We start from the raw sequence: 14,306 nt of genomic DNA on the forward strand, positions 1-14,306 counted from the left end.
AGCAGTCGTATGTAAATGAAAGCGACCTTTCATTTTTTGTGCATGTTTAAATATATGGTTAGACGAGAAATAAAGTAGTTGTAAAGTTGTTGAGCCTCGTGAAATAAAAAAAAAATAGTATTCCAGTCCTAGTTTACAGACATAAAAGCTGAAAAGCAATGTTGCATTCAGTATTTCAGTAACAAGAAAAGATAGGATTCCTAAAGTATGTTAGGATTTCCTCTCACATTTAGGAAAAGCCTATCTTCATATCTCATTTTAGGATAGGAAGTCTCTAACACAGCCCCAGGAGGCGACGCTAATTTAGCACCTAGCATGCTTTCTCCCTTCAGTCACTCACAGTCAGCGCTTGTTGTTTATCGAAGCTTGGCCTTTTAATGATGAAGACAAATGAGCTCATTATTAAGAGCTTGCATGTACGCGTGAGATTAAGTGTGTTTGTTTTCACCTGCGTCTTTCGCTCTACTTTATGTTCTCATGTGTATAAGTGTGTTTTGCACGTGTGAATGTTTGTGCTTGTGTATAAGTGTGTATGCAAATGTCTAACCTTTACCTTGTTAAAGCCCCATCTCACGAGGTTAATTGCTTCATTTAGCCTCGATTGTTGAATTTCCCCCACTTTCTAAGCTCAGCACTCTATTGTCTCCTGGCTGTGTGTGGGCCATGGTGTGTGTTCTTGCTCATGAGTGTATTAAGCCCTCATGATCATCATCAGCAGAGTGCAGGGGAGGGGCTCGCTACCCACACTTTCTATTTAATTGTATTACCAGCCCATACGGCCGCGGTGTACTTTTTGATTTCTCATCATGTGCAGCTATTATTAGACGCTGTTCATTTGCTAAGCGTATTTACAATAAGCGTGATACTGTCATGGATGAGAGAGACATTGAAGACAGACTATGAAACTAAATTAACGCCTAACTGCATTTTAATCTAAAGAGATCATTTGGGAATACTTTTACAACTAATGGCATGTTTATTAACAGAGTCATGCTTGTGAATTGTTGTATAATGGGGCTCGGGTAGTTTGCCTGGAAAGCACATGGCAGTTTTCTTGGCTATGCTGCAGTTTTATCACTGGACATTAGGGGGTGCTAAGACACAGGGGGGGCAAATTGATGGAAAACATATGAGAAATAAAAAAGCAAAGTAAGGAAATGTCTGAAAAAATCACGATACGAGACACTGTTATGAATCCCTCCACTTTATTTATCAACAAATGGTCACAAAGTCACCGTACAAAACCAACTTCCAACATGGAACTGCATTGGAATGTGATTATTTTTTACCACGCACACACACACACACATTCAATACCAAAATTAAATAGAATTGTTTTTATAAAATAAAGGGGCAGAGGAATAAGAGACACATTAAGTGATATTAAGACATGCAGTGACAAATATAAAAAATAGACATTTGTTTTTTTTCTGTACAAACATACATGGACACATATAAATATATAGAAGTAAAAAAGAGTGTATTTTTAAAATACAAAGGTCAAATTGTACAGTTACATTCCATGATAACAAAACATCATTTCCACTAACACTGTACAATATTGTACACCATAAAAAAAAAAGCAGAAATTAGATCACACAACAGTTGGTTCCTCCCTGTGGAGTCTGTTCACGCTGCTGTAAACATTACAAATGAAGAAAGGGTACAGTTCTTGTTGGCGGATTTCCATTTGAAATCACTCATTCGCACAACTTTTACAGAGACGGTAATAACAGCTGAGCAATCTGTTCTTGAAGCGCTCGCTTTGATGCCTTTAAGTCATCTTGATACCTACTTCAGTGCCGTGTTTTTCCCTTTTTTCTCTGGGAGTCTTTTTCGCACTGAGAGGTATCAAGGATATTTGGTAAAAAACAAACAAGACAGGCATTACAGTGAACGAGAAAACAGTCATCATGACGGTCATATATGTTGGCACAAAGAACAAGAAGGATGTTGTGAAATGCGAAACCATGCTATGCCTCCTCTTAGTTCTGCCTGACATCCTGTAGCAGCTTGTTGATCTCGTGCACCAGCTCGCTAGCGTCCATGCCGGGCTCATGGCGGCTTTCACTTCGCTTGCCGCCCTGATGGAAGACGCCATCAAAGTCGTCTTCCTCGTAATTCTCCGGGATCTCCTCCATGGCCGGCAGCCATTTGAGGTGCGGTGGCTGTCCATTGGTGGAGGTGGAAGTGGGCGTGGAGGATGAGGAAGGAGAGGGGGTGACGTGATTGTTTCCCACACTTCCACTTCCGGGGTTAAGGTAGTGGGTGTTGGCCGCCCATGCAGCCACACCCGGAGGGTAAGCGGGGGCTTTCCCACCCGGCAACAAGCCTCTGCGGTTGTCCTGAGGAACAGTGTTGTTACTGTGGTTACCTGCAATGTTGCCACCGCGCCCGCTTCCCCTCTCAGCGGTCGACGAGGACGAAGGCGGGCTAGTTTCAGTGCACTCTGCGTACGAGTCCATGTTAGGGGGGAGGAGCCTCTGGAACACAGAGTTCATCTCGGTGAGGAGGGAACCAGCCCCTCCTCCGGCAGCCGCACAAGCGTCACTCCCATCTCCGGGGACCCCTGCCTCTTCGCTGCCGGGCTCCTTGCCGAAAGTGGAGAAGCTCTTGCGGCGCTCCGAATCGACAGAGGACTCGTCGTCGTCGAGCTGCTGGGGCTGCTGGGAGGACTCCTCCCCGGGGATGTACATGTTGTTGCGGTAGTCGCAGGAAGCAGGCGAAGTAAGGGGGGGCATCCAACACTGGTCAGAGTGTCCCAGGATGCGACATTCATCCGTGCACAGTCTCATAGCTGAAGAAATAAAAGGACATAGTTAGGACCAGCTTGAAAACTTTTTTTAATGACTAGAACAGAACAATAAATAGAGGAGAAAAACAGAGAATTACAAAGCAAAAACAAGCAACAGATAATAAATAATGTTCAAAATTCTGGGGTTTGTTAAAACGTGGTGCTTTGGTAAAACAAGCTTATATATAATTGAATAATATTGTTCATGAGACCTGAAACTGTGGTAAGGAGGGGTAAGGTGTTTTTTTGTATGTAATATGCTGTCCTCATACATTTATTGGAAATAACTAATCCAGCATGAAAAAAACCCATTAAAATGCCAAAAATATAATAAATCCTTTTTGATTTTGCTCTTTGTCAACTAAGATAGGGAAACTCAAGGATCCTCACAAACAATATCCTTTTGCCAACCCTATTGATTACCCCATGTACAAAACATGTTCAATATTTCATACATAAGTGCTCTTTCATTGGCCTCAAGGTCACAAGGTACTGGTTTCCTTTTTTCTCATTATCTCTACATATCCCTGCTTGGAAGACCATATTGGTGATATGTACAGCTGACGGCAGAGATAGCAGGGCAGTGCCAGGTAAGAAAACAGTTTGTGGAACTGGATAAATAAATGAATAATTACGAGAAGCCTCCCAAATGGCATTCCAGGCAGTTGTTAATGTAATATTTGGCTGCTCTGCCAAGCATGCCCGCATCTCCTGAATATACTCGGCTGAGGCAGAGATTCGCTTGTTTAGTTCTTTTATCATATCTAGCATGAATAGCCACATTTGCCCATCTAAATAAAAAAATCTAAACAAATTAAATCTGTAGAAGAGAAAGAGGGATAATCCTCCCTCTCGGCTTATTATCTCCTTCCCCTCCCCTTTTTTTTTCATATTAGCATAAGAGATAGAGGAAGGGAAGGGGAGGTAGGAAGGAGGTGCATCACCTCCAAGTCTTTCTCAAAGGAAGAAGAAAAAAAGAGATACTGAAACACTGCCCATGTCTGCCACCCCTCCCTTTAGCCATCTCAATAAAGATAGAGAATGCATTAACAAGTACAGAGGAGCGAGAGACGCCGAGGAGCTCTCAGGCATGTAAGAGTGTGGGAGAGACGGACGGCGTAAGTGAGGGAGAGGGAGAATAACATCATTCTAAAAGCAATTACTATGAATTCTCCTCAGTTCAGACATGAAAGCGCACCACTGTCACTCACCAGGGGGGTAAAAAAAGAGAAAACGCGTACCGCTGAGTGACAGGCGACTCATCTCCTCTCCGGGGAGGATTTTACAGACACGACTCTAACTTAGGGTCACACACTAAGATACACAAAGCCACACACAAACAGCCAAACACACTGTAACCCTCCTCGGTGTGATAACGAGCGTGGAAATGAGGGCTGTGTGGAAGAATGGGCCTCAGCACAATGGGGATTGTGTTGGGAACAGGGTGAATGGAATGGCTGTAAAGGCAGGTGTACAGCCAAATAATGGGTTTAGGCCTGCGGTTGTCCATGGCGATCAAATGTGTAAGGAACAAGGTGGCCAAGCTCTGGGTGTGGTCCGGGGATAATAGCTCATTTCACGGATTATGATTTGTTCTTGGAATCTGAGAAAAAACTCAATCTTGTCATTTTAACAGATTTGGAATATACTGAAGCCCTCAGAGGCAAGAGATGTTTTTTTTTATTTTGGGGATTAAATATCTAAGTCTAAGCAATTTTTTGGGTTTCTTCAGAGTTTTTCCTTATCTGCTGCGATGGTCTTCTGACTGAGGGTGTCATGCTGTACACAGTGTAAAGCCACCTGAGACAAATGTGTAATTTGAGATATTTGGCTGCATAAATAATATTGATTGATATGTCCAATTTTAATGGTTTCATCTTCTGAGCAGGTACAAAAAAGATTTTCCAGGACCTTTTTTCCAAATGAATTTGAAATCTATGAGAAAAAGGAGTAAAGACGTTTGGGCACATATTATTTGTATGTGTTGTTGTAATACTCAGTTTGGCCACAAGAGGCTGAAGTGCACCGCTTCCCCAATGTTCCAAGTAAGGATAATAAAACTACATGTAGCCTATTATTCTGGAGGAGTTTTAACATGTTAAGACATTTATTTTAGTGTTGAGATGAGAGACAGTCAGGATGAGAAGGTGACGTAAGTTTCAGCTCACCTGGGTGGAGTCGATGGTGCATTTCGAGGTGTATGAGGTCAGAAAAGCCCTCCCCCAGCAGCAGCCTGTCCACAGGGGATTCCCGACCCATGTCACAGTCACTGTCCCCCGCCTCGCTGTCCCCACGGCCACTGTCCTTCAGGCTGAACTTGTCCATGTCTTGTAATGCATATCTAAGAGGGACACAAAGAAAAATCATAAACAAATAGAAGTATCAATCTGTCGGAGAGATCTGAAAAACAATGTTTTGCAAATACAAAGTGAGGAAGCGTTATGTGTTGCTGGTAGTATCAATCTCAGAGGACACTGATGACAGGAAGGAATCTATCATTTAAAAATGTAAGGCTGCTCCTGGAGTCTGTCAAGTATCTAGACAACACTCGGGTCCATAAATTCTAAAGGCAGGTAGATCCCTCAATAAAATCACAACAGCCACAAGGGGCAACAATAAATCTATCAACCAGAGATCATAAGGGGACAATATGATGAAAGTAATGATGCTTTGCAACCTGAACCCAATTTGTTTTTTTTAATTGATTTTCAGATATGTGTTGCACGCTTTTGAAACTGAATGACATTGGTGTGATAACTGAAATATGACAACAAAAATACATTTACACGCCATCAAATTATGATCTACATATAACTGAGCAACTGACAGGCACAACTGAACAACAGGTTGTTGGAACATGTAATATACAATGAAAAACAAGGATTTGAAAAGTAAACAAAAGATAATCTTTCAGGGGCAGGTGGACTGAGTGATTGGGGTAAATTACCTGTAGCTGCGGGAGTATTTGTTGCCACGGAAACTGGGTCTGGGCTGGTACTGGCCCTGATGGAGCATGGACAGAAGCTGTGAGACTTGCTACATCCAAAAAAAATATCAAAAGAAAGAAAAAAAACAAAAGGAAAGAAACGAAAAAAGGGGGGTTGAAAAACAGATGGGAATTGAGGAGGAGAAAAAAAAGAAGGGAGACAACACAAAAGACAAAATAATGGATGAGTAAACACAAAATGGATGATGGAGAGGCAGCTGAAATGGTCGAGACAAAATGGATGATGTTTAAACTAAGTATTAAAAAAAGAGATTGGAGGGGGGGGTTCTATGTAAATATGGAGACATATGACTGAGGGGGTGAGTCAGGTGGTTATGATGGAGGTAATGGTGACGGGGTGCAAACAAGGTAAAGACAGACACATAGACAATCATCAACAGTTTTATTGAGTCACTTTTAACTACGGGCAGTGTTGATTAAGCCGCTGTCACACATGGAGATGAGTTAATTTGCTCAAACGGACACAGCTGTGTGAAGATGAGAATGCTAGTGTGTGTGTGTGTGTGTGTGTGTGTGTGTGTGTGTGTGTGTGTGTGTGTGTGTGTGTGTGTGTGTGTGTGTGTGTGTGAGTGAGAGAGAGAACATTTGGAAAGGGGCTGAGGGACCATATTTGACATTTTCTGTGTGTGTGTGTGTGTGCGTGCATGTGTGTGTATGTGTGTGCTCACCTCCACTGGTGGAGTTGCGTGTGCCAGTTCCAGGGCGAAGCTCTCTGGAATGTGATTGGACGAGATGGTCACCAGGCTGTTTAGTGACTGGCGGCTGTGGTGGTTCTGCCGGCTCCCCATCTGGGCTCGGTCCATGGGGGGCGTGTCCGACGGCGAGCGGTGGTGAGCTCTGATTGGCAGCGTGCCATTCACCGTGGGAACAAGGGTGATGTCACCTTTGTGGATTTGGCGGGCAGGCTTCTTGGGATGGTGCTGGTGGGTGGATTCTGCCACCCGGCAGTTGTACGAGTGCCTCGTGTCCTTCTTCTCCCGGTTACAGCTGGCGGCGAACAAAACCATGATGACCAGGAGCACGGTGCAGATGGCTCCCAAGGAGATGATGATGATCAGGGAAGCGTCGAGGGACGACTCCCCCTGGTCCATCACCTGGACGTGATTCTCCATGTTCTCATAGAGGGTGATTTTAAGAGCCGCCTTAGCACTGAGGTTCTCCCTACCCTGATCTCTAACCACCACAGTCAACTCAGCGTGTTCATGGGGGAAGTTCTCCAAACTTGCGTTGGCGTGGATTTCACACGTTCTTGGGTCAATCATGAAGAATCCTTCCTCGTTGCCGCTGAGGATGGAGCAGATGAGCTCGGCATTGACCCCGGTGTCGCGATCAGTCGCCCTAATAGCGGTTACTAAGTGTCCGGCATCTGTGAACTTTGACGCAGGCACGTCAGCAGTGAAGTTCCACAGCTGGGGGACTACGATGACCGGAGGATTGTCGTTTTCATCCAGAATGTTCAGAATTACCGTGGCGTTGCTGACCAGCGGTGGTTTCCCCGCGTCTTTGGCTTGCACAACAAACGTGATGCGACTAACGTCCTCACGATCAAATGTGCGCAGAGCGTAGATGGCGCCATTGGAGGGGTCAATAGTGACGTAGGTGGAGATGGAGCTCCCATGAACAGAGTTCTCCAAGATGGAGTAGCTCACCTGTCCATTGTTGTCCAGATCAGGATCAGTGGCCATGATGGAGGTCAGATACGCTCCAGGGGCATTGTTCTCCGATTTAAATATCTCATACTGACCCTTCTCGAACCGTGGGGGGTTGTCATTTTCATCAGTCACATGCACAGTAAAATGTTTGACAGTAGAGAGACTGGGGGTCCCTCGGTCCTCGGCCACCACTGTTAGACTGAACTCTGACCTCTTTTCTCGATCCAGGGACACATTTGTCAAAATCATGTAGTTGTTCTCGTAGGATTTCTGAAGTTTGAAATATCCTTGACCGTGAAGCTTGCACTCCACTTCACCATTCAGCCCAGAGTCAAAGTCCTCCACCCTAACCAGAGCTACAAACGTGTCCAAAGGAGAAGCCTCAGATATATAAGCTGCGTCCCCATTTCCTTGAGAGGACATGAGATTGATGCTTATGTCAGGTTTATTGTCATTCACGTCCACCAGTTTGACCAGGATCTTGCAGTGAGCTGGCATGGAGTTGGGACCCATATCCTGTGCTTGGACATCAATGTCATAAGAGTTAACAGCCTCATAGTCCACGCGCCTGATGAGAGTCAGACGGCCACTGTCAGGATTAATCTTGAATGTCTCCATTATTTTGGGGGACACGTGACTGCTGAATGAGTAGACTATTTTGGCGTTGGTGCCGTCATCCGCGTCAGTGGCGTTCATGTCAATGATCAGTGTGCCAACAGGTGCGTTTTCTGGGAGATTTATGACATATGATGACTTTTCAAAAATTGGGCTATTGTCGTTTGAGTCACTGACACTGATTTTAAGGAGGGTCGAACCTGTTCTTGGGGGAACGCCCCGATCAGAAGCCGTGTATTTAAGTTCATACCCGGACCGCACCTCCCGATCCAACTCCCTGAGCACCACCAGCTCTGCATATCTAGCCCCGTCAGTCCTGGACTGGATATCAATCTTAAAGAAGTTGTTGGGCTCTAAGGCATACGTGTATAGTGAGTTTTCCCCGACATCGGGATCTGTGGCGCTGTCCAGGGGAATGCGCGCACCCACAGCCGCGCTCTCAGAGATTTCAATGGGGATAACGGCACGGGCGAACAGGGGTGCGTTATCGTTGATGTCCAACACTTCCACCTCGACGTGAAAAAGCTGCAAGTGCTCCGTGGGGAGCGTCAGCACGTCAAATTGAATAGAACAGTTGAGATTCTTTTCGCAGAGTTTCTCACGGTCAATTTTGGTCCTGATGCTGATTTCTCCGTCCTGCTCGCGCACCGTGAGGAAAGACGAGCCCCCCCTCTGCATGGCTCTGAAGCGCAGCGACACGGAGCTCGGAAGTTTTGCCACAACATCCGTGACATCTTCTTTCAAACGGGCAATAACTGTGCCCACCTTCTGCTCTTCGTGAATCTGGTATTTCAATGTATTACTGGTGACGTGTTGAGTCGCCATTGCCAAAACAGCCACAACTTTCCACATTCTTGTCACAAATAGTCCTTGCATTTTTCCTGGTTGCATTTCTAGCTGGAGCAAAACACAAATCCCCCGAAAAAAACTCCAACCGCAGTCCCAGTTTTAACTTACTAAATGCTGTGCTCCTTCAATCAGCAGCTGCATGTCTCTCCACGCAGCGAGGAGGAAAAACATTCAAATGTTAAAGATAAACTTGCTCAAGTTGTTCTAATCTTCAAAAGACATCCAAATGTACGTCTGCCTGCCTCCTTACAGATATGTTACGCGCGTCCAGTGTGCGCGAGGAGCATCTGAATGCCACTGAAATCTGTGCGCTCTTCCTCCCTCTCTTCCCTGCGTCTGCTCTGTGTGCCGTGCGCTCTCCTTCACTGCCTCACTCCGTTTGAGCTGCCTCTGCATACTTGCCCAAAAATAACCCGCCTCTAACCAGTACATCAGCCCCGGCCTCCCTTTTCACATGTCGGGAAAGACAAACGCTTCTCAAATCAAAAGCTGGCTGGTGGCCACTCAAACTCCAGAGGAGAGAGGGAAGGAGGCGCAAGAGGGGAGGCAAGTGGGGGGATTAAAAAAAAAAAAACACCCCGCCCTGTGGGGTTCACTCACCCTACATCTCAGAGTAACGATCATGCCCTTACAATGGACAAGGGAGAAAATAAACTGAAGAAGAAAACATTCATTGAAAAAGCTTATCCTGCCGTTTTTCACTGCTATAAAACCACAGGAAGGTTTATGAGTTCCTCGCTTCAGGTCTGTTCTCCCCAGACAGCATGGAGACGCACAGAGTCTAAATAACCATAAGACAAAGATAAAGTCACCTCAATCACCAGCAGTGTCACCCACCACCTTTAAAGCATTGAGGCACACTTTTGTTATAGCACCCACAACCTATCCACAAACAGCTGACTGCACTGGGTTGCAGGGCATTGTATATGCATGCCTTATAATGTATTTGGTCTTCACTTTTAAGTGGCAGCTGACTACCCCTCTTCTTTATGCACAGGCACTTTGTGCTGTATATGTTTGAAGTGAAAAAAATATTTTTTCACATGCGTCTCATCTGTGGCTGTCTATGGGTGCAGAGTATAAGCCGGGTAAGCTGTGTGGAGAATCGCGTTGAAAGGCAGCCGGACTCTAATGAATGCCTTTAAAGAGTTGGTCACGCCGAGGAACAGCTCTGTCCCCGTGCACAAATCTGTTCAACATCACTTCAAACTCCCTGCAGGAAGGAGGGCTTTTTGATAACGAGTGCAGCAACAAAAAAAACTCACCAGCTTGGATTATATATTTTTAAACAGATAAATGAAGAAATTAAATGAGAGAAAGAAAGGAATGAGGGGAGAGACATCTAAGGTTTCACAATTGTGCACAACTGGGACCTCACATTCTGGAGACCATCTGGAGCAGTTTGTTTGGCACAAGGACCCGGCGATTACAGCCAACCAAACAAGGCTCAAACAGAGCCCCAAAACCCCACACAACTGCGAGGAAATTATTGTCACGGGAATAGTAGAAGACCCCGCCCCCCCCCCCCCCCCCCTCCATTCGCACATTTCGTCATGTGCACGAGTTTGCGCGCGTCAAAGACAGAGGATGGAAACATGCGCTCAGCTAATAGGGACTTCAGTTATTGCAATAACAGCTTCATAAATATTCAAATGAAATACTATAGCAGTGGAGTTGGGAGACGCAACTATACGTGACCATCTGTGGCAGAACTCCCAGAACAAGCACCCTCCGGAAGAAGAGTACAACTCATAACTGCCCCGCTCACCCTCACCGATCGCTTAGCTGAAGTAATTGGCAACACTTTCAGAATGATTTCGGAGACCATAATTAACCTTAAGGAATAGACAGATACGGAATCTGCCAAAACAAATGAATAATTTACCACCAGCTGCTACCAACTGGCTTCATGAGCAATGTAATATGTAAAACTAAGCAGGATTAGATGTTATCCATTTGAACCACGTGATTCAATGTGGGCTGATCTTCTAAGGAAACAAAACAATATCTTATTAAATATTCGAAAACGTGCACGGACATCAACCAGAAGCCTGTTTTTTTATTTTAAACCCAGGAGCCTTAAATTGGCGGAAAAACCTTTATTCCCCTCTCCCTGTGTCTATTCATGTCTGCAAAATGTTTGCATTCACGCCTCCTTCTTTTGCACATCTTTCACCATAGTGGTATTTAAACAGGTTTGATACGGGCGCCTAACATTTCCATAGCTCCGAATGCTCACAATGCAGTAATGCAATTATGCCCTGCGTCCCAGAGAAGCTAATCACATTTGGAGAACAAAGTCCGCTCTGGAGTTTCTGGAAGAAGGGGAGCAAAAGAAAGAGTCGGAGGGGGTGGAGGTGAGAGTGGGGCGCGCGGGGGTCTTAAACACTGCGCGGAATAAAACAATTAATGTATAGAGCGAGGGGGTATAATCTAACTAAAAAGCAGATGGAGACTTAATACATTTAGACACGCTACATAACCAGAGGAGCCGAACAAACATGGCCTTTTGGGCGCTTAAGAACTCCAATAATCAAGGTGAAAAATATTCATCCTCAGCAGCAGGTGCAATACTCTTGTACGTTTTTTGTTTAACTTCTCCTTCTCCCGGGCTCCACCAAGATCATTTTATTGATCCATAGGTTGCTCTGAGGCCCAGATCTCCACACATACAAAAAAGGCGATCAGCAATAAACAAACAAACAAACAGCTCTGGTTGCAGCTCCCCTCATTATCGGCTCCCTGTGCCGGGGCCTTGTAGCCATAAAGTGATAGCGTGACTTAAACGTCTGTCGTGAACATTCATGGCAATACTCTCTCCCTCCCTCCCAGCAGCAGGTGGGGCGGCCATAGTAAAATGTGCCTCTAGACCCCGGTTCAGATTGGAGTCAAGAGGAATGTGTGTGTGCTTTTGGGTTGTAAAGGCACGCGAGCATCTGTCGCCTCGTCTGCCCGCTCATTGTCACTTATTCAATTAGCGGCGATTTGGTGGTTTCCATTCCAACGTTGGGGGGTGTTGGACCACAGAGAAGGAGTTTGCTTGCACTGCTGCTGAAGGGAGACATACCTCCCCCTAACACACACACACACACACACACACACACACACACACACACACACACACACACACACACACACACACACCAGAGCAATGATTGTTATTCATCAGAGTTCACTTTCCCCCCATCCTCTTATTCTCTTTCATTAGGGGTCCATGGGGCTTTATTACTTTATGACTCGTTGGCCACCATTGTGTGTGTGTATCTGTGCAGGGAAGACAAGAAAGAGTCTGCCCTGCCTTGTTCTTGCTCACAGTCCATGGTGGTGATCACACTCTGAGCGCAGCATATTGCAAGCGATGTCAACAGTTGGCCGACAAATGTATAGCCCAGGCAGAACTATAGGGCTGCTGAAAAGAATGTGTCTGGTCACCTTTTTTTTAAAGCGCGGAGCATTACTGCAACGCTCCTACAGTCCCTCAGGCCGGCACCCAATGAAAAGAGCAGGCTGTTACTTTTTTTTTTTTACAGACTTATGCGGTAGGAGAGGTGTATAAAATATTCATACCTTCCCTCTGCAGGGGCAGTACAAAGTGTCATTTTAACTCCAGCACGGACATACTGTATGGTTGACCAATGCATTTTCTTTTCTGTTCCATTCTACTCCTAAAGGACCGTGAACTGTCAACGCTTGGCTTTGAGAAATTTCCCCAGTAGAACTTATTTTTCTTTGTTGTCAATATCAAATAAGAAGCTCCTTCCCTGTTCCATTGTAGTTTCTGGGTTGGAGTTTGTTTGTTTTGCATGACATGAGGGAGCAGTTTGGGTGTCTAATCATCCAGTCATTCTTTCCCTGGCCTCATTCTCTCGCTCTGATTCATACCTAGCTGACTTTATGTGTACACTTTATCTGACTGAATGGCATTGACAGTGAGGTGCTTTCCCCTTACCAAGACATGGCACAGAGAAACACAAAGGCATCACTCACAATCAGCACTGCAGCACTCAGGACTGAACTACTTTATCTCTCTCTGTCTCTGTAAGCAAGGCCCAGCTTCACATTTAAACATCTCTAGTTCCTTCTAATAACTGTTATTTTTATTCTCTCAGTCCTACATTAAAGGATAATTCTAGTTTACTGCAATTTAGGACTCATTTTGTGGTGACTACTTTATTTTTCTTATAATAACATACTCAGCGGAGTAATTGCCTCAATTTGAAGACACAGTGACATTGCCACAAGTCAGAATGGGCTGAAAACATTTTTCCTTAACATTTGCTAATGATTGCATTCATTGCACAGGAAAATCTGTATCCAGACAACTGCAGCAAGTATGGTAAAGGTTTTTTTTTATACCTATTTCTTCATCTGACTGCTTATGTTCCCAGATATTAACTTGGTGAAGGCAATGTTTTTTATTCCTGATAGTGATTCATGGGAAATTCAACGAATACGAAACCAGGGTTACAATAAACGAACTATTATTCATGACAATATCAGAATATATCAGGAAATGTGCTTGTTTGCTTTCTTTTTCACCTGCCATGAATGTTATCAGCTAATTAAATAGGCGTTATCAGCCTCCTATATAGGGTTTTGAAGCAGCCTGCTAAGAGTGGGATCAAAAGGAGGTTATAAAGTATTCACATAGTTAATCACCTACATGATTACAAGAAAACAACGCAGCTTTAATGGCACTGGTTAGTATGACAGGAGCAAAACAGGAAGTCGGGTGACATTATACGAAAAGCGGCAAAGAATGTGTAAAGAAGTGCATAATTAAACAAAAATATCACACAACTTTGCTGTTTGTGTTGCGTGTTACGTACTCAGAGATGGGGTCGTTACTCAACAAAAGTAATATATTACATATTACTTTTAAAAAAAAAGTAATACATTACTTTACTTCGTTACCTCTCTACATAACTCATTACTTTACTCGTTACTTTACTTGTTTCTTTACTCGTTACTTCACATTAATTTTGCGTTACTCAGCAACAGCCTATAGCCACAACTTAAAACTTAGGCTTACATGTGCACACATATAACAATTACTATTGCAATAAGGAAGACATAACACAAGTTAATAACGGTGAAAATTCTAGTTTTTGCTGCTTGTTCGGAGTCGGCACACACTCAACATCATCACTCTGGGTTCTGGGGTCTTTAGCTACTAGCTCCGAGAGTTGCCCGGTCATAAACTGGTCACAACAACAACTTGCTTGGGCAGCCCCTCCTTAAGGGAGATAACGGCTGCTCAAGGCTGGGCATCTGCGTCAGAGGGTGAAAGATGACATGCAGGGGAAGTTATTCCCAAATAGTAACAACTAGTCTAGTCTGTCAATGGGAGAATCTAGTCATTTTTTCACGCAATGTTAGTAACTATTGT

At 44.5% G+C, this 14,306-nt stretch overlaps 1 protein-coding gene across 2 annotated transcripts; it reads right to left on the bottom strand.

Moving 5' to 3' along the window:
- Positions 1-1,194: 1,194 nt before the first annotated feature.
- On the bottom strand, positions 1,195-9,323 carry pcdh18a (protocadherin 18a). 2 transcript variants are annotated; one of them, XM_010784695.1, is made up of 4 exons: positions 6,470-9,323; positions 5,742-5,797; positions 4,963-5,135; positions 1,195-2,797 (listed from the first exon to the last, which is right to left on the bottom strand). In XM_010784695.1, exons 1-4 carry the CDS (start codon positions 8,957-8,959, stop codon positions 1,986-1,988), a joined length of 3,531 nt encoding a protein of 1,176 aa, XP_010782997.1. In that variant the 5' UTR covers positions 8,960-9,323; the 3' UTR covers positions 1,195-1,985. The 2 variants fall into 2 exon arrangements, with proteins under 2 accessions (XP_010782997.1, XP_010782996.1); XM_010784694.1 differs by having other exon boundaries at positions 5,742-5,830.
- Positions 9,324-14,306: the final 4,983 nt, after the last annotated feature.

Source organism: Notothenia coriiceps, unplaced genomic scaffold (assembly GCF_000735185.1).
Source record: "Notothenia coriiceps isolate Sejong01 unplaced genomic scaffold, NC01 NC01_scaffold00026424, whole genome shotgun sequence".
In the NCBI taxonomy this organism is placed as follows: domain Eukaryota; kingdom Metazoa; phylum Chordata; class Actinopteri; order Perciformes; family Nototheniidae; genus Notothenia; species Notothenia coriiceps.

Bases quoted from the DNA above. Each gene is read 5' to 3' on its own strand.
- pcdh18a (XM_010784694.1), bottom strand. From the start codon at position 8,959: ATGCAACCAGGAAAAATGCAAGGACTATTTGTGACAAGAATGTGGAAA. The intron at 5,136-5,741 runs GTAATTTACCCC...TGTCCCTCTTAG, and splicing joins AAATACTCCCGCAGCTACAG to ATATGCATTACAAGACATGG. The intron at 2,798-4,962 runs GTGAGCTGAAAC...TTATTTCTTCAG, and splicing joins GCACCATCGACTCCACCCAG to CTATGAGACTGTGCACGGAT.